Source organism: Pipistrellus hanaki (assembly GCF_964339955.1).
Source record: "Pipistrellus hanaki genome assembly, chromosome: 18".
Lineage (NCBI taxonomy): Eukaryota > Metazoa > Chordata > Mammalia > Chiroptera > Vespertilionidae > Pipistrellus > Pipistrellus hanaki.
In genome coordinates this window covers 20,281,122-20,304,764 of record NC_140520.1, presented here as the reverse complement: position 1 = coordinate 20,304,764, position 23,643 = coordinate 20,281,122, and the positions used below count along the sequence as shown (strand labels likewise).

The 23,643-nt window shown below is 40.3% G+C and overlaps 1 protein-coding gene across 5 annotated transcripts in view; it reads right to left on the bottom strand.

Annotated features, from left to right (window-relative positions):
- CEP350 (centrosomal protein 350) overlaps positions 1-20,489 on the bottom strand; it is a 100,975-nt gene extending 80,486 nt beyond the window's left edge. For 2 of the 5 annotated variants that reach the window (XM_084866121.1, XM_084866124.1), the window contains exons 1-5: positions 20,068-20,489; positions 7,977-8,062; positions 6,982-7,028; positions 3,584-3,698; positions 2,571-2,730 (exon numbers count right to left, since the gene is read on the bottom strand). In XM_084866121.1, the coding sequence (XP_084722247.1) occupies positions 2,571-2,730; positions 3,584-3,698; positions 6,982-7,028; positions 7,977-8,049 (395 nt within the window). In that variant the 5' untranslated portion in view covers positions 8,050-8,062; positions 20,068-20,489. Of the gene's footprint in view, positions 1-2,570; positions 2,731-3,583; positions 3,699-6,981; positions 7,029-7,976; positions 8,066-20,067 lie in introns of all 5 variants that reach the window. The other 3 variants (XM_084866123.1, XM_084866125.1, XM_084866122.1) reach the window with 2 other exon arrangements.
- Positions 20,490-23,643: the final 3,154 nt, after the last annotated feature.

Genomic DNA, 23,643 nt, shown 5'->3' with positions numbered 1-23,643 from the left:
AAGTACATATCACAAAGTCCACATTCTGTATTCATAAAAACACTAGCACAAGTCTTCCTTCAGAGATTATTTTTATTTTATGCATCATTCTAATAAGTTATATTTTAGGAACAGAAACAGTTTATTAAAAGGGAAGTTAATGAAGACAAAAAGGCCTCAGCAGCAAGAACACATGAATCATGAAAAAACACCCAACAAAATTGTAAAAGCACACATAACAACCTGGACATGCAATGTCTGAAAGAGTAGACATTTGCCGCCTGTGGCTATTGAGCACTTGAAATGTGGCTAGTCCAAATTGTGATGTGGTATAATATAAATCATATATGAATTCAAAAGATTTAAAGCATTAACAAAAGAATGATGCATGTGTGTATGTAACTACTAAAAAATGTATAGATTACTCATGTGGCCGCATTAATGGGATTATTATATAGCACTGATGTTTCGATTAAAGGCTTAAAACTGCCACAAAAAAGTCTTATAGCCATGACTGTTATAGCATAATATGATACTCAGATCTATTATGAATATTTGAGCATGTGTATTTATCTAAGGAGATAGTCTATAGTTTTCATCAGATTCTCATTGAGGTCCATGACCCAAAAAACATTAGACCCTGTTCTGAGTGGTTGATTATTAAATTAGATGGGGGCTGAGAACTGAGTCCTGCAGCTTCAGGACTCAGTTCTCAGCCCCCATCTAATTTAATAATCAACCACTCAGATATCATGACTAACTGCAATTATTTTCACTATCTTGACCAGACTGTAACACTTCACAGTTAAAATGATTTAGGTCTAAAATTAGCACATGGGGAGAATATAATAAAACATTAAAAATAAATTAAAAGACGTTACATACCATGCTTCAAACTTAAAAAGGGAAGGACACTGAAAAGGAGGGCAGGAGGAATTCATTCACTCACTAAATATTTGCTAAATACATGTAAGGGTATTCACTATACAATTTTTTCTACATTTCTATAAATATGAAAATTTCACAATAAAATGTTGGGGAAATATTTATGGAATACTTAGTAAATGATAGGCATTAAGACAGGGCTTTGAGAATAAGAGATTTACAGGCTTATATAAATTAATGCAATGGGTCGATATAGAAACAAAATATAATGCAATATGAAATGCTCTAGTGAAGGAAGTTATATAGTATTGTGGCAGTATAGAAGAAGGGTTAAACAGGCTGGGGGAATGAAGTGGGGTAGAAACAGATCTCACGATGTTTCAGACAGATGGTGATAAAAGATGAATTTGAAGTGATAAATGCAGTTGAGTTGGCCAGGTGAAGGGCGTTTTACTCACTATTAGCTTATAGGCATTTTTTTCATAAAAGATGCGTAATTTATACAATTTTAAATATTAAGTAGTATTCTTAGAAGAAAGAACATTAAAATCTATATAGTCAGTAATTTAGTTTCAATACTGATAGTTATTACGTTTCTAAGCAAGTTGCTTAATATTTTTGTGGTTAAAGATTCTGAACTCTGGTTATTTTTCAAAATTTCCTTTCTCTTTTTTCTAAACGATGAACTTTTACCCAGATTAAGTCCATAGCCTTCTCTTTACATTTTTTTCACCATTTTGATTATTACAACACTAGTGACAACTCCAAAATTTATATTCCCAGCCCTGACCTTTCTGCACACGTTAGTATCCAAATTTTCAAGTGACTACTAAATATTTTCACCTAGACATTTCAAAATTGCACTAAATTGAGTTACTGAAAATGGAACTCATAATCCACCTCCATCTCCCAAATTCTTTCTCTCAAATTTAAGAGTACAAACATATACCCATTACTATCAAGCAGTATCATGAAACTCCTTGATTTATTGATTGGCACTTTAAAATACTACAAGTGCTTATAAATGCAACAAAAAAATATAAGGGTCAGTGTTTATTATTTATTACTATTTGCTATACTAACAGCACGAACACATTTATATCATTAGTAAAATGTCCCTCAAAGACAAAATTTGATAATTTTATCTGTTGAATATTCTAAATTGTTACCTAACCAAAAACACAAGAAGCATTGAATATCATTCATACTATCAAAATTCATTAATTAAACTTGAACATTTAACTAAATAAGTTGCTGAAAGGAGCCTCTGGCAAAAGGTAAAACAATAAACCAACCCACACTCTCAAGAAGAAATTTTAGGTAACTGATTAATGCTATCAAAAAAAGAAGAAAACTACACTATACAAAGTTCATTATGTATAATATCCCATATGAGATATTGGGGAAGCGGGGGAGGGAGAACCACACTTCCCGAGCAATTTGTCTGTAGAAAACTACTTATTGTAATGGTAGTAGAGGCCTGGAACAAATATTACTACTTCTTCCCTCCCCAAATATTTAATCAATAAATGTAGAAAGTCAGTATTTCATAATATAAAAGACTTTTGCTTTTTTTTTTTTTTTTTTTAATGAAAAGGTAATAATTCCAAAGCCAGGGTGCTATGACAAAGTCAGAAAATAAACTCTAATCTTAAATATAACAGGATAGCCCTATTAGATAACTTTTTAAGAAAAACAACACTAACCTGTAAGAAGCCAAAGGTTCACGGAATTCCACACGATTGTTTTTCTTTACATTACTTTCCAGGGTGGTAACTCTGAGAGGACTACGAGATTTCTCTTTCCGTGGTTTAGAAGATTTGGAGGTTGGAGCATTAAGCCAAGAATCATCCAGGTATCTACCATCTGGAGAGGAAAAAAATCTGTGAGAACGTATGATATAAAATACTACTATCTCTGAATCTGGCAAGGATCTAAGAAAATAACTTAGGCATTGTTTATTTCTGAGATCTCTAGTTAGATATTATATAAGTAGATGGAAAAAACTCAGGCTACTTAAATTATTATAGTAACTCAAATCTATAGAGAAAGATTACATTCTATACAAACAATGCAAAATAAAATTCAACATATAAAATTTCTTTTTGTCAAAGGCTCTCAGTCACTTAAAAAAGGAAATATCAGCTAAAACTTAAAAGATTCACAGATTTTTTTTTTTTTTTTTTTAAATAACAATTTCAGTGGAAAGTACTAACCTGCACATTTTAGCCCACTGATTAGGAAATCAAAGAATTAAATACTTAAAAAATAAACCAAAAAAAATGGCATTGTGTGAATTTATGATAGTATCTATAAGATAGATATTCCATTTATGATTTTAAACTCCAACAAAAGATATAAATCTTATTAAGCCAACTAAATTTCTAAGTGACATAAAGACCTGTGAATTTCTTTTTTTAAAAAGACATATAACCCCAAAGGCTCAAAATCAAATTCTCACCAATAAAAACAAATGAAAGTTCAATGTCAAAGGTGATGCAGTGGTGCTTAAGTCCCTAATTAACCGATGAGGAAAAAAGCACTTACAGTCACTAAATTTGAGGTTGCTTCATACCTATTTAATACCAAAGGAAAAATGAAGAGGTATAGTCTCTGACAAGGGAGCAAGCAAATACATGGGACTATAAGAAGAAATTCAACTGAATCAAAACCAACAGGAAAATGTTATATTAAATATATCCAGTAACTGCATACATACCTTTTCTACTTATTTTTCGGGTAGCACTTGCAGAAGATTTCTTGGTATCCATGACAGAATCAAACATAGCTGTACTTGTAGGGGTTACTTCTAATTTGTTTTCAATGTGTCTCAGCTAAAGTGAAATACCATTACAACAAATAGATTAATTCTGTAAATAGCCAACTACTATCAAATTACGGAGTTATTTAAAGCTATATTGCCCAATACCTTTCTCCAAAGTAGGAAAATCTCAGGAATATTTTACTTTAATGAACAAAAACATAGTGTTTTCATTATTTACTAATTCAGCTATACCAACAGTTGGCACAATGCTGCCCAAATTTAGACAAGAAAACCAAAAAGATTCTGAGGTATATCAAAGACTTTCTATTTGTCTTGACCTATTTTTTAATTTTTTTTTTTATTAAAGCAGTAAAAATTTTATCACATTATACGCTGCATATCATTATGCATAGATCTTATGCATGTTACATGCAAAAATTAGGAAAGAATAACTCAGCCATACTAAAACTTAAGAGTACTATTCAAACAGCCACAACTTTTTATAGTCTTATGTCTGTAAAATAAGTTTCACAATAAGGATAAAAATAACAAGATAGAATTTGGGTTTCCATACAATTTACAATATGTTAATTTTTGGTATAACCACCAATGTTCTTAATGATTTTAAAAAGCATTTCCCCCTAAATAGTAATCATTTGTAGTATCAAAATGGTGGGGGGAAAAATGTATTTAGATCTATTAAACAGAAAACAAATTAAAATAATAAAAATTCCATCACAGAGAGACAAAAAAGACTTTGTATAAAATTCTGACTTTTCTTTTTCTGAATCTTTGCAGTGCAATGTACTCACAAAAGTGAAATAATCCTATAATAGTTCTGTATCAGGCTTCTCCTCCTCCATTTATGAGCCCTTATCACCCTTAAAAATTCTTTTTAAAAATCCAATCATTTTGAAAAACCAACTAAAAGTTCAGTTCTAAATTAGTTTAGCTCTAAATTAAATTGGAGGATAGAAACTATCCCTAAATTCATAGATTTTTAATGCCATGTAGAAGAGAGAAAATATAGCTCTGGCCAGGTGGCTCAGTTGGCTGGAGCATCTTTCTATGCACCAAAAGGTTGCGTATTTGCTTCCCAGTCAAGGCACATATCTAAGTTGTGGGTTCAATCCCTTGTCAGGACATGTACAGGAGGCAAGCAGTTGATGTTTCCCTCTCTGACCCCACCTCTCTCCCTAAAGTCAATTAAAAAAACATATCCTCAGGTAAATTGTTATTAATGAGGTCAGGTTATTAATGGTGGTTTTGCTCAGTGGTTATAACATCAGCCTGCCTGCATAACTCAGTTTCAGGTTCCCCTGACCCTGTAGGAGGGAGTAAGGGAAGCAACCAATTGATGTGTCTGTCTTACATCAATGTTTCTATCTTTCTCCCTATCCTCCCTCCCTTCCATTCTCTCTAGAAATCAATGGGGAAAAAACATCCTCAGGTAAGGATTAAAAAGAAAATTTTGACCCGGCATTATAACCAAATGTAGGTTACTGTACATTTTCCAGATTGGTTTTCAAACCAGTTCAAAAGATTAGGAGACAGAAAATAACATCCTATATAATAAAAGACTAATATGCAAATCGACCGAACAGCAGAACACTTGGTCAATGGGGGGTGGAGCCAGCAAGTGGGCAGCGCAAGGCCAGCTAAGTCAGGTGCCAGTGGGTAGAAGGAGGGGACAGCGATTGGGGGCGGTGGCGGAGGGGAGATGGGGAAAAGGGGAGGGCGCCAAGTGGCTGACCCTGCCCCCACCACCCCTCCACCACGGCCCCCAATCGCTGTCCCCTCCTACAGAAGGTGGCCAGACTTAGGGGAGCGGGCCTAAGCTGTTAATCCGACATCTCTTGAGGGTTCCCAGACTGCGAGAAGGCGCAGGCCAGGCTAAGGGAACCCCCGAGTGCACAAATATTCATGCATCAGGCCTCTAGTATTCAAATAATAAAGAAGTAGGTGATTCAAATTCAGATAGAATACAAAAGAAAACAAAAAGGACATATTAGAAGATCAATGTGCCCAGAGAACAAATGAAAAAGGAAGGAGTCTCCCTTCAAAGGGACTATGCATCACATGCCATATGTATTTATTTTACTAAACTCCTGACAAAACTAGACAGAAACAAATGAGAATAGGTTGCTCACAGTCATTCTTCAGTAATACTGAAAGAAAACCTTCTATTATTGCCACAAAAAAAGAAGATACAATTCATAGTCCATTCAAGAAGTAGTTCTTTCATTTCCTGACTGAGCCCTTTACATAGACTTAGCTCCACCTTCCCAAATTCATTCTGTTTTAAATCTTCATTTCAACATACCAAATGAGCAAATTTAATAAATGAGAATAAATAGCAGAAATTATTTCAATATTATATATGTCATAGTGTTAATGTTCCAGATACCTCAAGTGTCTTGATTATTCTTTTATTATTTAACTAGAGACCCGGTGCATGAAATTCATGCATTGCGGGGGAGGGGGGGGGGGTCCTCAGCCCAGCCTGCACCCTCTCCAATCTGGGATCCCTCTCACAATCCAGGACTGCTGGCTCCCAACTGCTCGCCTGCCTGCCTTCCTGACTGCCCCTAACTGCTTCTGCCTGCTAGCATGACCATCCCGTAACCACTCCCCTGCCAGTCTCATTAATGCTTAACTGATCCCCTGCCAGCCTGTTTGCCCTTAACTGCCCTCCCCTGCAGGCTTAGTCACCCCCATTTGCACTCCCCTGCAGGCCTGGTCCCTCCCAAATGCTCTCCCCTGCAGGCCTGGGTACCCCACAACTGCCTTTCCCTGTAGATCTGGTCACCCCCAACTTCCCTCCTCTGCCAGCCTGGTCACCCCTAACTGCCCTCCCCTGAAGGCTTGAATGCCCTCAACTGTCTTCCCTTGCAGGCCTGGTCCCTCTCAACTGCCCTCCCCTACTGGTCTGATCACCCACAACTGCCCTCCCTTGCAGGTCTGGTCCCCCCCAACTGCTCGCCTCTGCAGGCCTGGGTCCCCCTTAACTGCCCTCCCCTGCAGGTTTGATCGCCCCCAACTGCCCTCCATTGCAAGCCTGGTCACTCCCAACTGCCCTCCCCTGCTGGCCATCTTGTGGCGTCTATCTTGAGTCCACATAGGGGCAACCATCTTGTGTGTTGGAGTGATGGTCAATTTGCATATCACTCTTTTATTATATAGGATAGCTGTCATTAATGTTCACTTTGTAATATATGATATGTAATTTCTTACCAAAATGTCAACCTTATTATGTTACCAAAAGCACTATAGAAAAAATTTTAATTTATTCAATCACAACACGTAATTGATTTTAAAATAGAAAGAAATAAATGAAAATTATAACTACTTACAGCAGCCTTGGTCTGAGAAAGTGCATCCCACGATGTGGTTGTATCTGCTGGGGAACAATGATATTTACTGAATCAAAAGCTCTGAAGTAGACCTTGGTATCTGCATTTTAATAAGCTCCCAAATACATTCAAAAGTTTGAAACCCACTTTATTAGGCAGAACTATTCTCTAACAAGTGCTGTACTATATTGAGCCAAAACATGGTTCTCCCATCCAATAATGTTGAGCTTCCTAATACAGTATACAGTTGATTGTATTAGACACTGGTCCTATTTGTCCTTCGGACAGCTGGACTAACCCATTTCACATCTCCAACAACTTAGCCCAATGAGCTGAACAAATACAAAATTTTGCATTGTATGGTAAGTCACATTGTGTATAAAGATTAGAAAACTACATCTAAAATCTTTTATATAACAGCCCTTCACATAGTATAGGCCATATATTTCCCCTTAGTCATCTTTCTCTAGGATATTTTCATTCCTCCAAACACTCCTTATGTGACATGATTTCCATATCCCTCAGAAACCCAATAATCTTCCTCCAGATGTACTCCAGTTTGTCCATATCCCTCAAAAAAATACCACACTCTAAATTACAGTTACTCCCAAAAACATCATTTTAAAGAGTTCAACGAGACTATTATTTTTACCTGTGCACTATAGGTGGATATTAAGAGCTATGTCATATTACTTAAGTCAGAATTTCTAAGAAATTGTATAAAACTAGTTTTACATATACTGATTCTTTTACAAAAAAAATATTTTTTTTCCTTTACCATAGGATGCCTTAGAAGTTACCTTGTATTTTTAAAACAAGATTAAAATTTTAAAATAGAAAATACTATTTTTTAAACTGTATTAAGCATACATTAAAAATTTTAAATTATTCCCTTTTATAAATCAAAGCATGTATATAATTTTTATTTACTGATCAGTTCAGAACTTTATACAAAAGATTAATAAATTCAGTTTAAAAAAACACACAAATCATACCTTGAACAGAATCCTTGCTTTGGGAGTTTCTTGGATTTGGTAAAGGCACCTCTTTTGATTTGCTGCTCCTCATCCTGCCAATTTACCTGCAATAATACCATCAGTATTCATTGAGCATCAATATAACAATGTTAGTAAAGAAAATGTCCTTATTTATCTTGTCTTTCATTAAAGTCAGGAAAGGATTTTGTCCTCTCTAATAGTTATCTTTATACCGTCATAAGAATTCCTGAAGTTCTATCTAAATAGGTCTGTTCTTCAAGATACCCTGTTTCCCCAAAAATAAGACAGTGTCTTATATTAATTTTTTCTCCCAAAGTTGCACTAGATCTTATTTTCAGGGGATGTCTTATCATTCCATGCGCTAGGTCTTATTTTCGGAGGATGTCTTATTTTCAGGGAAACACGGTAGATATATAGATACACACACACACACACACACACACTCTCTCTCTAATAAAAGGGTAATATGCTAATTAGACTGGGTCAACTGGACATCTTCCAGACAAAGTCATAGAGGCGGGGACCGAGGTAGAGGCAGTTAGGGGTGATCAATCCAGCAGGGGAGAGCAGTTAGGGGTGATCAGGCAGGCAGGCAGAATGGTTAGGAGCAATCAGGCAGGCAGGCAGGTGAGTGGTTAGGAGCCAGCAATCCCAGTAATACCCTTCAAAGCCAAACTAATGTCATCTCCTATAAGCCTTTCCCAGATTCCTTGAACATTATTACTACTTCCCTGGTTTCTAATAGCACTCTGTACTTTTTATATCCCTTATCATTTTACACACACACACACACACATATCATTCATTCATTCATTCATTCAATGAACATTAGTTGAACGTACTTAACCTTCACAATCTAATGAAAGGGGCACATAAGCAAATAGTTAATATACATTGTGATGATTATATCATAAAGTTACAAATGGGACAATGATATATATTGTCTCCACAAGGCTGTCCTTATGGACACTATTTTCTGATTCATCTTCATATCAAGAGAGTCCCTCAATTAAGAGATAAACAAATGACAATGGTAGAAGCTATTAGGATCTCAATTTACACAGAAAAGAATAAAGAATCAAAGGCACAGTTGGCAGTGAAAGGATGATAGAAATGGGAGGGGGGGTAAATCAAATAAAATTCCAAAAAAAATAACCAAAGAAACAGAAGAGGTGCTTAAAAAGCCAGGCTGGAAAATTACTCATAAAAAGGGAAGAGAACACACATACACTACTAGGTCCAAAAGGCAGGAAAACAAAAGAAATGGAAAAGAGAAATGGAATTCATATACTAATTTGCAAGTAGCCTGTAAAAATTTATGGTAAATTACAAGGCACACACACACACACACACACACACACAAACACACACAGCATAATTATTCTTGTTGATAAGAGAAAAGAAGAGAGCTAAAGGTGGCCATATAATAAGCTAAATTGTATGATGCCATGGAAACAATGGGAGTCACATGATAAAAAGCACATCATCGATATGAAATGAATCGGAAGACTGCAGCAAATGTAAAGCCCTTGCTCTGGCTATACTCAAGTAAAAACCTTATTATGAAGCCAAAAAAAAAAATAGTATAAGAACTATGTATAAACTGTATTGGAGGTTCATTTATTTACTCTCTGGACATGAACAAGGTAATGAACAGTTAAACTGGAGCAATAAAAGACTGCCATCAAGATTCATTGATCAGCACAAACTACTCAGAAAGGGAGAAGATATTTCTCCCAGCTACTCACCCAGAGCAAAAATTAACTACTGGCCCAGCCAGTGTGGCTCAGTGGTTGAGCATCTCCTATGAACCAAAAGGTTTAATTCCCAATCAGGGCACATGCCTGGGTTGCAGGCTCCATCCCCAGTAGGGGGCATACAGGAGGCAGCCATCAATGATTTTCATCATTGATGTTTCTATCTCTCTCTCCTTCTCCCTCTCTAAAACTAATAAAAATACTTATTAAAAATAATAATTAACTACCAGATCCATGGCCTCAATCTCACAGATACAAAAAAAATCTTAGTGTTTCTTAGAGTGGAATGGTGTGGCCCCCAGCTAAATAGATTCTTTGCAGGAATTACTAGAGATAATACTACCTACCAGGCTACAACTTGGCAAATACATCTACCTTGTTAAGAATTCTGTGTCGCCCTAGCCGGTTTGGCTCAGTGGATAGGGAATCGGCTTGCAGACCAAAGGGGCCCAGGTTTGATTCTAGTCAAGGGCACATGCCTGGGGCTCGATCCAACGTGCAGGAGGCAGCTAATCAATGATTCCCTCTCATCACTGATGTTTCTATCTTTCTCTTCCTCTCTCCTCTCTGATTAAAAAATAAAATAAAATAAAAAATAAATTCTGTGTTGTCCAGCCCGTGTGGCTCAGTGGTTGAGTGTGGACCTAAGAACCAGGGGGTCACAGTTTGATCCTAGGTCAGGGCACATGCCTGGGTTGCAGGCTCGATCCCCGGTAGAAGCCATGCAGGAGGCAGCTGATAAATGATTCTCAAGTGAGCTTCAGAGCAGCCACACACTACCTTCCTCCAAGCAGCTGCAGAGTTCTTGCCTTCTATCTCTCTCTCCCTCTCCCTTCCCCCCTGAAATCAATAAAAATATATTATTAAAAAAAAAAATTCTGTGTTTGTTATCAATCAAGTTCCCAGATTCTAGAAGTGTGGTGATGTTGCTGAGTGCCCATCCCTTACAGACCTAAATTCAGCCTGACCTATACTGAAACCCAGCAGCAAAGATGCAAGGTGCACACTATCCAATGGACAGTAAGCAGCCAGAATCCGAACATGGAAATTGAAATAACTGAAAACAGAAATGTAGGCACATTGTCCTAGACAATACTTTAAAATGCCCCCCCCCCAATTTATTGATTTTACACAGAGAGGAATTGAGAGGATAGAGAGTTAGAAACGTCAATAAGAGAGAAACATCGACCAGCTGCCTCTTGCACCCCCCCACTGGGGATGTGCCCACAACCAAGGTACATGCCCTTGACCAGAATCGAACCCTGGGACCCTTCAGTCCGCAGGCCGACACTCTATCCACTGAGCCAAACCGGTTTCGGCAGACCTCTAACATTTTGAGGGATCCACGGGGCAGTTAATAATCATAGCTATCATTTTCTGTGTTCTTTCTCTGTGAGCCAACCACTGTATAGTTTCCCTATTTTTTTCCCTAATCTCTATTACATATGAGGCAACTATCCAACTATCCATAGGTCCATTTTACTGATGAAGAAACAGTATCAGACAGACCAAAGAACTAGCCTAAGGTCATTCAGCTAATATGTGACAGAAGAGGAAATTAAATATCCCTTTCAAAACTCTGGAAACCTCTAAGGGTCATTCACATAATGCTTCTCATATTTAAATTCAGCCACTATCTATAACACACCCCCTTATCCTCTCTTGTAATTTCATTACAAGGCACCCTGCTTTCCCACCTACATTCTATACTCTTTACAACCTCTGTCCAGTTAACTTTCCATGCACTTTTAACTTCTTTTAGAAACTGCTCACCTAACCAACATGCCTCAACTGTTATCAAATTCACCCCAAAAAACAAGGCTTCCTAACATATGTCTTCAGATGAAGCTTTTTATTTTCACTTCCCTCCTAAACAGAACAGGTGAGATTTTTAAAAAAACATATTTTATTGATTTTTCACAGAGAGGAATGGAGAGGGATAGAGAGTCAGAAACATGGATGAGAGAGAAACAGCGATCAGCTGCCTCCTCCACACTCCCCACTGGGGATGTGCCAGCAACCAAGGTACATGCCCTTGACTGGAATCAAACCTGGGACCCCTGAGTGTGCAGGCCGAGCCAAACCAGTCAGGTCACAGGTGAGGTGTTTTAGCAAACTCCTTGGTCCCCCAGTGCAGCATCAGACTGTATTCTTTTATACTCTTGGAAAACCTTTTCCTCAATCTGACCCATCCCACCCATTCATTTAACAAATATTTGCTGAGTGCCAAGTATGTAGTAGAATAAATAGTGCCCAGCAGTGGGGATATTAGCTGTTAAAAGAACAAACATGGGCCCATACTCAAGCAGTCTAAAAGCTTGCTTTGAAGTAGATATTCAACAAATATTACAAACTAGAGGCCCGGTGAATGAATTAGTGCATGGGTGGGGCCTGGCTGGCCCTCCCCCATCAGGGCCCATCGCACCGGGCTGGCCGGGGGGAGGGGCCGTGGGCGGTTGGCGGGCCAGCCCCAACCCCTGGTCAAACTCCTAGCCAAACTCCAAGTCGAGGGGACAATTTACATATTAGCCTTTTATTATATAGGACTAGAGACCCAGTGCACAAAATTCATGCACGGAGGAGGGGGTTGTCCCTCAGCCCAGCCTGCGCCCTCTCACAGTCTGGGAGCCCTGCGACAGATCGCCCCTGCAGAGGGAGGCCCTGACCATCCACTGCAGTGCTTCTGCTGGGTAGCCTGGGCCTTCCCTCTTTGGGGTGATCCATCACGGGACTCCACAATGGATTGCCCCAAAGAGGTAGACCCTGCCCACCTGGCTGGGGCTCCACAATGGATCACCCCCCAGAGGTAGGCCCCGCCCAGCTGCTGCAGTGCCGCCAGGGGTAGCCTGAGCCTTCCTCTTCGGGGCGATCCGATCGCGCCCCACAGAGGGAGCCCCCACCCACCCGACACAGCCCACTGCCCAGTGGCCTGGGCCTTTCTCTTTGGGGAAATCATGGAGCCCCCCTGATTGATCACCCCACCGAAAAGTGGTCTGAGCATCCTGCGGGGCGATCATGGGGCAATGGCCAGGCCCCCAACCAATCGCATCGCACCCGCCTTGGCTGGCCTGACGCCAGTGGGTGTCTTAGTGTGGTAGTCCGGACAGTCCTTTTGCTGTTTGGTCATTCCGTTGTTCAGCCATCAATTTGCATATTACACTTTTATTATTATATATGGGATGAAAATAATTTTTAAAAAATGCTAGTGCTATAGAAACATAGTCAGAAGGAACTCATCTAATCTGTGAAGTAGAGAGGAAAAAATCATTTAATCTTAGACCTAAAGGATAAATAAAAAATTAAGCCCAGCTGGTGTGGCTCAGTGGCTGAGCATTGACCTAAGAACCAGGAGGTCACTGTTAAATTCCTGGTCAGGGCACATGCCCGGGCTGCAGACTCGATCTCCAATAGGGGCTATGAGGGAGGCAGCCGATCAATGATTCTCTCATCATTGATGTTTCTATCTCTCTCCCCTTCTCTGAAATCAGTAAAAATATATGTTAAAAAATTTAACTAAGTGTAGGCAAGGAAGAGCTTTCCAGGCAATAGAAAGGCTATCTGGAACAGCTCTGAGACAAAAAAGACATGACATCCTTTAAGCCCCAGGTGGTGGGAGAGAGAAAATGGCGAAAGCTGGAGAAGGGAGGAAACAAGATCATGCAGGGTCTCTGACATGATTACATTTGTGTATTTAAAGGATCAAGTGTTGGCCATTCCTCTCATAAGCACTGGCCATAGTTTTCAAAACCAGTAACAAAATCTATATCATTCTATTGCACTTTGTGTCTTACTATACTAAAAGCTTCTTAAATTTCAGAAAACTGAAAAAATACTTTTATTATCCATTTAAGTGATTCAAGATTTTTTTTCTACTCTCCATTTTACAGTGAGTTTAACTGGCATCTGAAAGAGAAACAAGTTGTTTCATGTAAAAGTTGAAGCATAAATGAACAATACTGCTTTGTTCAGATTAAAGTAAAATATCATGAGGATTAAAAAAGAAACTATATTTGACATGATTCTATTTGCATCATGTAAAATATAAATAAAGCACAAAATAATAATAAACTTCCCAAGTTGGCTAAGGATGACTCTAACTTGCTAACAGAAAATAGAAACACAATTTCACTAAAGCAATAAATGATATGGAGAGCATGGTTAAAATGATAGGGAAAAAAAGTAGAAGGCCCTATAAATCAAATAAGGATGCAACTTTTTTTTTTAATATATTTTATTGATTTTTCACATAGAGGAAGAGAGAGGGATAGAGAGTTAGAAACATCGATGAGAGAGAATCATCGATCAGCTGCCTCCTACACACCCCCTACTGGGGATGCGCCCGCAACCAAGGCACATGCCCTTGACCGGAATCGAACCCGGGACCTTTCAGTCTGCAGGCCGACGCTCTATCCACTGAGCCAAACCGGTCCCGGCTAAGGATGCAACTTTACAACACTATTTGACTGCTTATAGCAATCTAAAGCCAACTAAGAGTACGCACTTCAAGTACCATCAAAATATTCACCTCATAAGTATAGAGGCTCACAGAAACTAATAGCCAATAAATTTAAAAGAATTTTACTGTCCCTCTTAGCATGCAGGCTGAGAGTTCATAAATAGGGAGAATGGGAAAAGAACAGAAAAAGTAACTCTTAGAGGCAAGGAGCCATAAGAATACTTCATCTGTTTCAAGATCTCCCCACCTCCACATTCTCTCAAGAAACATCAACCATTTTATTGTTCTCTTATGTATCTCTTTTCTTCTCCTCTCTTCAAGATTCCTCCTATCAACATTTATGCTTAAATCAAGTCTTCTTGCTTAAAACAAACAAACAAAAGTCTCTCAACCCAGCACCCTACTCTGCTACTGCTCTTTTTCCTTCACAAATTCCTTAAAAAAAAAAAAAAAAAAAAAAAAAGACTATATATTCAGTCAATAAAGTTCTCAGGACCCAGCTGTGGCTTATTCTTGGTGACTATACTTTTCAATCACCTTTCAAGCAAATCCAATGTGGTTGCCAAAAAACCTCTTCACCTCTAAATCTAATGGACATTTTCAAATAAAAAGCCCTAATCTGCCTGACATCTTGGCAGCATTCATCACAGCTGACCACTCTTGAATCACTATTCTCTTTGCTTCTATACACTACATTCTGATTTCCCATCTCCAGTTCTCTTTCTCATTCTCCTTTGCTAGCCAGTCCTTCTCCATTAAATCTTAAAGTTCAATGGAGTTTGACTTTTGGGATTTTTTTGTTGTTGTTTTTAATATATTTTATTGTTTTTTTACAGAGAGGAAGGGAGAGAGATAGAGAGCTAGAAACGTCGATGAGAGAGAAACATCGACCAGCTGCCTCTTGCACACCCCCTACCGGGGATGTGCCCGCAACCAATGCACATGCCCATGACCGGAATCGAACCCGGGACCTTTCAGTCCACAGACCGACGCTCTACCGCTGAGCCAAAATGGTTTCGGCTGACTTTTGGGTTCTATCTAACACTATACTCTCTCCCTGGGTGACCTTAACCAGGCCAATGATTGCCTCTTACAGTGAGTCAAGAGTTCTAGAGGTTCCAAGCTTTCTAAGTTCACAAACTACATTTTTTTGTCTATGTATGTGTCTGTTTTTACAAAATTGAATCATATTCCACAGTGTAGTGCAACTTATTTTCCCCCTCAATATTATATAATGAACATTCTTCCATGTCAATATGTAATAGTAAATGCAAACACTTATGTGGTTATTACTATGCTTACTTAGGGTTTAAATATTAACTTAATTAATTCTCAAAACAGACCTGTAGGAGAGAAGTATAATTATATCCCCTTTATAGATGATGTTAAGTAACTTGCTAATGGTCACTGCTAATAAATGATGCAGTTAGGATTTGAACCCAGAAAGTCTGCTACATGGTCCCTATGCTCCAGGATACATTCAGCTGTTCCTCAGGAGTAAATATAACCATCCCTCCAACTGTCACCTAGTACCTCACACCATAAATATACTATAATATTAACTAACCGCCTACCAAAGAGCATTTAGAACACCTTATTTGGGGGGGGGGGGGAGAGGGGGGGACAGGGGTGGCCCTTTCTTGTTATTTGTAAATATTAATGACATTAATTTGTAATAACGCTAAAACAAAAATCCTTATAGATTTGTTCTTCTGCTCTTGTATTAAAATTACTATAAGATAAACTCCTAAAAATGAAATAACTTTTGCCCTAGCTAGTCTGGCTCAGTGATTAGAGCTGCAGGCCTCGGAATGAAGAGTCTCGGGTTCGATTCCAGTCAAGGGCACGTACCTTGGTTGCAAGCTCCATGCCCAACCTGGTTGGGGCACATGTGGAAGCAACCAATCAATGTGTCTCTGTCACACTGATACTTTTCTCTCTGTCTCTCCCCTTTCGTTCCACTCCCTCTAAGAAACAAAACCAAAAAGAAAGCAAACAAAAAAACCAATGGAAAAGATTCCTCTGGAGTGGATTAACAACAACAAAAGAGTGCATTATTAATTATAATTTTTTAAAATATATTTTATTGATATTTTACAGAGAGGAAGGGAGAGAGATAGAGAGTTAGAAACGTTGATGAGAGAGAAACATCGACCAGCTGCCTCTTGCACACCCCCTACCAGGGATGTGCCTGCAACCAACGTACATGCCGTTGACCAGAATCGAACCTGGGACCTTTCAGTCAGCAGACCGACGCTCTACCGCTGAGCCAAACCGGTTTCGGCTATTAATTATAATTTTAATAGGTAATACTAAATGTCTTTCCAGAACATTGTCCCAGCTGTACCAGTTTATAGTCCCAATGACAGAGAGGGTTGAGATTCATATTTTAAGTTAGCAAGTACTTTTGATTCCTAAAATGAGAGACCTGTTTTGAGTTTTTAACTAACACTGATGTAGAATAGATTACCTGGTTGTTCATAATTATCCTCTCATTTAATAATTATCTAACACATTACACAAATGTAGTTTACTTATGTACAGGGGAAGACTGAAAACTCCCAATGCTGTAATTAAGAAGTGACTTAAAGTTATTATTACAAGCCTATAATTACAGTACTAATGTAACAGGTAGGGTCTTAAAGCATCTATATTCTTTAAATTACACTATTGCCAGAACAGCTAGGCAAATCTTTAAAATGGTCAATAAAGTTCTCAGGACCCACCTGTGGCTTATTCTTGGTGACTTTTTAATCCCAGGCTGTCATTCCCCTTCTACCTAGCAAACTTCTATATATCTCTGGAGTATATTCCTAGGAACTGAGGTGTGCTTAGGACCCATGTGGTTTTGGTTTTTGGCTTTTAAATATTATGTCAAGACCATTCTTTAGTCAATTTATTCAACCAATATTTACTATTTGCAACACTAGAAATTGATATGGGGTAAAAGTCAAAAGGTAATTATTTTGGGAGTGCCCTTTAGTTCCTAGATAGGATGCTGCCCCAATTCGTGAATTGTTTAAGTAACGCCATTTAGATCTTTAAAAAAAAAAAAAAAGAATTATTTCATAACTTGCCCCACACTGCAATAACAATCACAAGTATAGATGGCCAGTTAATTTTTTAAATCATCAGTTGTCTCTACAACAAAATCACCAAGATGTTACTAGTTTTCAGTTATGCTACTGACCAGGTTGCTTTCATATTTCTTTTATATAACCAAGAATATAAATGATTTGAAGTACCTAAGATGACCGAACTATGAGTATCCAAACAAAATGAGAAACAACAAATTAATTACAATTTCTTTTAGGAACATTGTTCAAGCAAAAAGTACATGTAGAAGTAAAGAAATACATTATCAGAATTCATGACTTTTTAATAATTAACAAAATGCTATAAAAATATTAATGTTTTTAAAGAACTGACAATCATCAGCAGAAGGAGCAACTAGCAGGCCAAAAGTAAAATACATATTTTTTTAGATTTAAAAAAACCAAATGCCAGAAGTGTCTACATTAATATTCAATTAAAATAAAACGAATCCTAGAATGTTAGACTTACTGTGATCATTTCTCAACATGTACAAGTATTGAATCATTATATTGTATACCTGAAATATGTTATATGTCAATCATGCCGCAATAAGAAATAATGTGAAAATAAAACTAATTCTAGATATCTGCAAAAATAAGAGCAGCATTCAAATAAATAAATGAATCTCATTGTGTGTCAATTTCCACAACTGCAAAATAAGGATGATATTTATTGAACCTACTTCACAAAATTGCTATGAAAACTAAATAAAATGACACCAAAAAATAATGTCAGTTATTTTGAGCAACTTGTTTTTTGTTCCCACTATAATTTAAAGCAATTTAGTAAATAATAAAATTGGTTAGAAAAGGACTTCATCTCCTTTCTTCTGTCCATGATATGGTAGATGTGTTTAAAATGAGCAAAAAATTGGCAATCACCCCTAGCTAATTTCTATCAGTGAACAGTGTCCACCTGTGGACTTAAGGGTCCCAGGTTCCATTCCAGTCAAGAGCACATGACCAGGTTGTGGGCTCCATCCCCAGTTGGGGGTGTGCAGGAGGTAGCCGGTCAATAATTCTCATCATTGATGTTTCTATCTCTCTCCCCATCTCCCTTCCTCTCTGAAATCAATAAAAATATATATATTTTTTAAAAACTGGCAATCAGAAGCATTAGAAAAAATTTCAAAACTTCCTACTTCATAAATTGATTACCCCACAGGTTGTTCAAGTATTAATGCTCTTACATAACACTACACACCAACACAACTTAGAGAATCAGAGAAATTTTTTCACATGTGTACAAAATTGTTTACATATACTTCAACTTATTATTAAAAAGTCCTGCTACTGCCGAAACCGGTTTGGCTCAGTAGATAGAGCGTCGGCCTGCGGATTGAAAGGTCCCGGGTTCGATTCCGGTCAAGGGCATGTACCTTGGTTGTGAGCACATCCCCAGTAGGGGGTGTGCAAGAGGCAGCTGACCAATGATTCTCTCTCATCGATGTTTCTAATTCACTATTCCTTTCCCTTCCTCTCTGTGACAAATCAATAAAATATATAAAATAAAAAAAATAAAAAAATAAAAAGTCCTGGTACTGACTATGAAAAGATACATATGTATTTACCCACACATACAATGTATTCTAACCTGATGTTTATTTTCTGAGTAAACATCAGGTTAGATGTTTAGAGTATCTTAAATTCAGTGCAATGACGGTTCACTGGTTGACTAATTTTATTACACTGGTGTGTCAACTTCGCACACCAAAACAATTACACGCCCGCCCCATGAGTCTGGGGCAACTTCTACCCCAGGCCCAACAACCGATCCTCCAAAGACACAATCTCATGTCATCAGTAGCACACTGCCTTATTTAAGAACAAAATTTTAAACCGAGACATGGTTTAAATGCAGAACAGCTTTCAGTATTTTATCGTTGCTTCTACAAACCTTTCTCGGGTTGTCACTAGATCTAAGATACCCTTAAAATACAGGGCCGGAAGAGGTAGTTAACATGGCAACCTAACCATTAACGACTTTATCCAAATTCAAAACAAGGATCACCACCAAAACAAAACAATCTGGTGGAGTGCATGGATACTGACCACCATTCCTGGCAACCTGTTCTCTCCTGTCTGAAGGACCTGTCGCTACACCACAGCCACCTAAACAATCTATCCCCGTGTGCAGCTTCCCATCTGAAAGCTAAACACCCCGTCAGACTCCAACCCATATTTGTAGCATTCGCGAAATGTTATTTAGCATAGTGGGCTACATTTAAAAAGGGGGGAGGGGGAGAGAGAGGAAAATGGCAACTTTCAAAGCGTAAACCTTTTTCTTTTTTTTTAAATGTCCCCTGAAATCATTAGTTAGTAAATCAGAAGATGACATGAAGCAGCTGCTGGACTGGAGCAGAGATCAAAGTTTTCCCTAGACTTGAGAAGGTTTATCCCCACCAGAAAGGAACAGAAACCAAGTCATCCTTGCCACGGGAACCAGCTCCCCGGAATTCCCCCAAAATATGCCTGGTCCCCGAATGCAGAAGAGCCACTCCGGGGACCAAAGGGGAGCGGGATCTCACACCTTTGGCAGCAGAGGGGAGGGGCGGCGGGCACTGGCAGGTGAGGGGAGGAAGCCCGTCTCCGGCAGGCACCGGTGGGGACTGGAGACCCAGGTCCAATCCAGGTCGGCAAAACCTCAAGGACCCGGGGAGGTTCGCCGAGGGGCCCCCCGCGTCCCGACCCGCCTCTCCCGCCGCCGCCACCGGGACGGGTCCGCGGGCAAGAGGCAGAGGGAGCGTCCGCGGTCCCCACCAGGTCCGCCCGCAGCTCACCTGAGAGTGTCGCCTCCGCCCTCGGCTCCCACGGTGCATCCCGCGGGGCCTGGCGGAGGGTGCGGTGCGGCCGCCGCCCCGACCGGCCCCAGGGCTGCCCGGCCTGGCCTCCCCGCTCCGGGGACGCTCCGGGTGCCCGCCTCGCACCGGCTCCGCGGAGCCGCGGGGTCCGCAGAGAAGGAAGGAGAAGCGGAAAGGCTGCCTCCCCTCCCCCACGGCAAGCCAGCCCCTGAGCTGCGGCTTCTCTGCAGTCCCCTCCGACGCTGGTCCGGCCCCGCTGCCCCGCCCGGGAGTCACTTCGGCAGCGGCGGCCCAGTCGCCATTACGGCCCAGCAACTGACACGGAGGCGGAGCGGCGCCGGCAGCGGTGGCGGCGGCGGCGGTGGCGGCGGCGGCGGCGGCGGCGGCGCGAGGCAGGGCGGGAGCAGTCGGGGGCCCACGGCAAATCTCGCGAGAAACTCCCCGAGACGTTTCCACAGGAATGCAGCCTGCGGTTGGCGGCCATGTTGAGTGTGGCCGAAAGTTGAGGGCGGCGTACAGCGAGGGGAAGCCGCCCGAGGCCGCCATGTTTGGTGTGGCGCAGTCAGAGCCTTGCAGGACTCGGGAGGAGCCGAGGAAATCCGCAGCAGAGACTTCCCCCGCCCGCTTTCCTCCTCGGACTTGAGCTGGGCCTTCTGGCTGCGCATTTCACCCTGGGCCAAAAAAAAAAGACAAGCCCGGGTGAGAGAGGGGCGAGGTGGACAAGGATGAACTCTTAAGTCTAGAAATGGCACCTTCTCAGAGTTTACGATGCTCCACCAATTGTGCAAATACATCAGTTGCAGGGCGATCGCAGCTCTGCGGCGGCGACTGCAGGGATCCACGGCTGGGATCCATTGAAGCGCGAGGGTTACTATTCTGATCCGCATGCCCTCTGGCTTAAGACTCCAGAGCAAGCAAAACGGAGATTCCTCCCGCTGGGTGTTGGCATTGATATGACTCTGCTCTGAGAAACTCTCTGTGATCAGCGCATCTCCCAGCATCGTTATCCTCCGTTCCCAGTCTCCGCGCGGCGAATGCCGTCGTCCTGTCAAGATTTGGCTTAAATGACAGCAGATCCGCTGCCCAGTACGGCACCTTCAGCGAGGTGTTCCCCGCACACAAGCTCCCCACCCACCCCGTCCCTCCACCTTCTGAAGTCCACGTTAGCTATTCGCCCAGAGACCGTTTTCTCGTTTTTAAGTATTTTGAAGGTTTTTTAAATATATATATATATATATATATATATATATATATATATATACTTTATTGATTTTTTACAGAAAGTATTATAAGAGAGAGGGATAGAGAGTTAGAAACATCGATGAGAGAGAAACATCAATCAGCTACCTCCTGCACCCCCCCCCACCCCACTGGGGATGTGCCCACAACCAATGTACATGCCCCCGACCGGAATCGAACCTGGGAACTTTCAGTCCGCAGGCCGATGCTCTATCCACTGAGCCAAACCGGTTTCGGCTTGAGATGGTTTTTTGTTGTTGTTGTTGCTGTTTTTTTTAATTTTTATCTCTCTATACCCCAGTAGGGCCTAGTACAATAGGCAGGACATTGTTAGATGCTCAATAAATGTTTGTTGAGGAGATGGTATCAATGAAAGGGAGAGACTAGAGCTGTGCCTGAATAAGGAGCTAAGAGGACATACACATTTGCAGCACTTTTCTAAAATAGGGACTGTGTCTCCAGGAAGCTATGCTGGAGGAAAGAACAGGAAATGTGGGTATCTCAATGGTGCAAGAGGTAGTAAGAAAAACATCATAAGAAAAGAATATTTTAGGTTTTCCTGTGTTGTTTTTACAGAATTTATATAACCATGTCATTGAGTATTATAATCACTTTTTACAAAAGAAAATGGGCTTTGAAAAGCTAAGTCATTGGTCCAATGACTTACCATCAGTAAAAGGTAGATATAAAATTTGAAGTCTCCCTTACTCCAAAACCCATTTATACTTTTTTACCCCCAAGCTACCTCCTGGGTAACAGAGAAAACACAAGTTCCTGCCACTGCCTGGGGAGCAATTTACCCTCATATCAGCCTAGGCACAATTTCCACCTCTTATACCTGGCCCCTGCCCTCTCTCTCACCTCCTAAATACTTCAAATACATCAACCTTCCCCAAGCCGGTTCGGCTCAGTGGATAGAGTGTCGGCCTGCAGACTGAAGGGTCCCTGGTTCAATTCTGGTCAAGGGCATGTACCTTGGTTGCGGGCACATCCCCAGTGGGAGGTGTGCAGGAGGCAACTGATTGAAGATTCTCTTTCATTGATGTTTCTAACTCTCTATTCCTCTCCCTTCCTCTCTGTAAAAAATCAATAAAATAGATATTTTTTAAAAAAAAGACACAACCCTTTAGTCTTATTTTTATACCCTACAGATTGGCTCTTGAGTATGTTAAATTTTGTCCTGTTTGCCCACGGTTTCATAAGAGCGATTAATCTCTAAAACAAGATTAGATGCTTCACGAGAAAAGTCTGTCACCTTCCCAGTAGTTTCTACAGCACATAGCAGGGGTTTAATATGGTTCCCCTTTTCTCCTACTTCTTGGTAGACACCAAGATTGGGTTTTTCTGCACTTTATAGTTTATGTTGACCACTATGTCTTTGACTCTCAGTTTTCTTTGTGTAACTGGATCTTAGCTCCAAACTTCAGACTAACCTGTCCAGTTTTCTATGGCCCACCTCTACATAGATACAGAAGTCATCGGCACCTCGAGCTCCCATATTAAGTTTATTGTTTTCCCTCTCCTTAATCTCACAAAGCTGGCTTCTCCTCCTGCCCTGCTTTTCTGTTAATGGCCATTGCAGAAAACCCTTCTGAAAACTGAGAGGCTCAAAAGTTTAGAAATATATATTGTTCTCTATGCCTTGCTCCTACCCAATCAGTTTCTAAGTCTCTAAATACCACTGACATGTATTTCATATATCTACAGTGGTCCCTCCTCACCTCGGGGGGCTATGTTCCAAGACCTTCAAGTGGATGCCTGAAACCATAGATAGCACCACACTCTCTCTAGATATATGATTTTTTTCTTATACATACATACATACATATATACATACATACCTAAGATAAAGTTCAATTTGAAAATTATGCACAGTAATAGATTACCAACAATAACTAATCATAAAAATAATAATTATAACAATAACGTAAGGGCTACCTGAACACAAGCACTGCTATAACACAATGCCACGACAATCTATCTGATAACCAAGACCGCTGCTAAGAGACAGACAGCATGGGTGCATGGGACAAAGGGGGGGCTCCTGTCCCCGCGGGATCGAAGGGGTCTGCGCAAGGTTTCATCATACTGCTTGAATGGTGTTCCATTTAAACCTTGTGGGTTGCTAATGCTGCAGTTTTTCCATTTAGCGTTTTCAGAACGGGTGTGTCCATGGGTAACCAGAACCACTGAAAGAGAAACCTTGGATAATGGGGTTGGGGGGAGGGGGCTTCTGTACTCCCCTTTTGTCCAGTTGCAGCACGGCCCTTCTTATTGAAGCTCTCATGCTTACCGCCCAGATGATTGCAGTTGTCT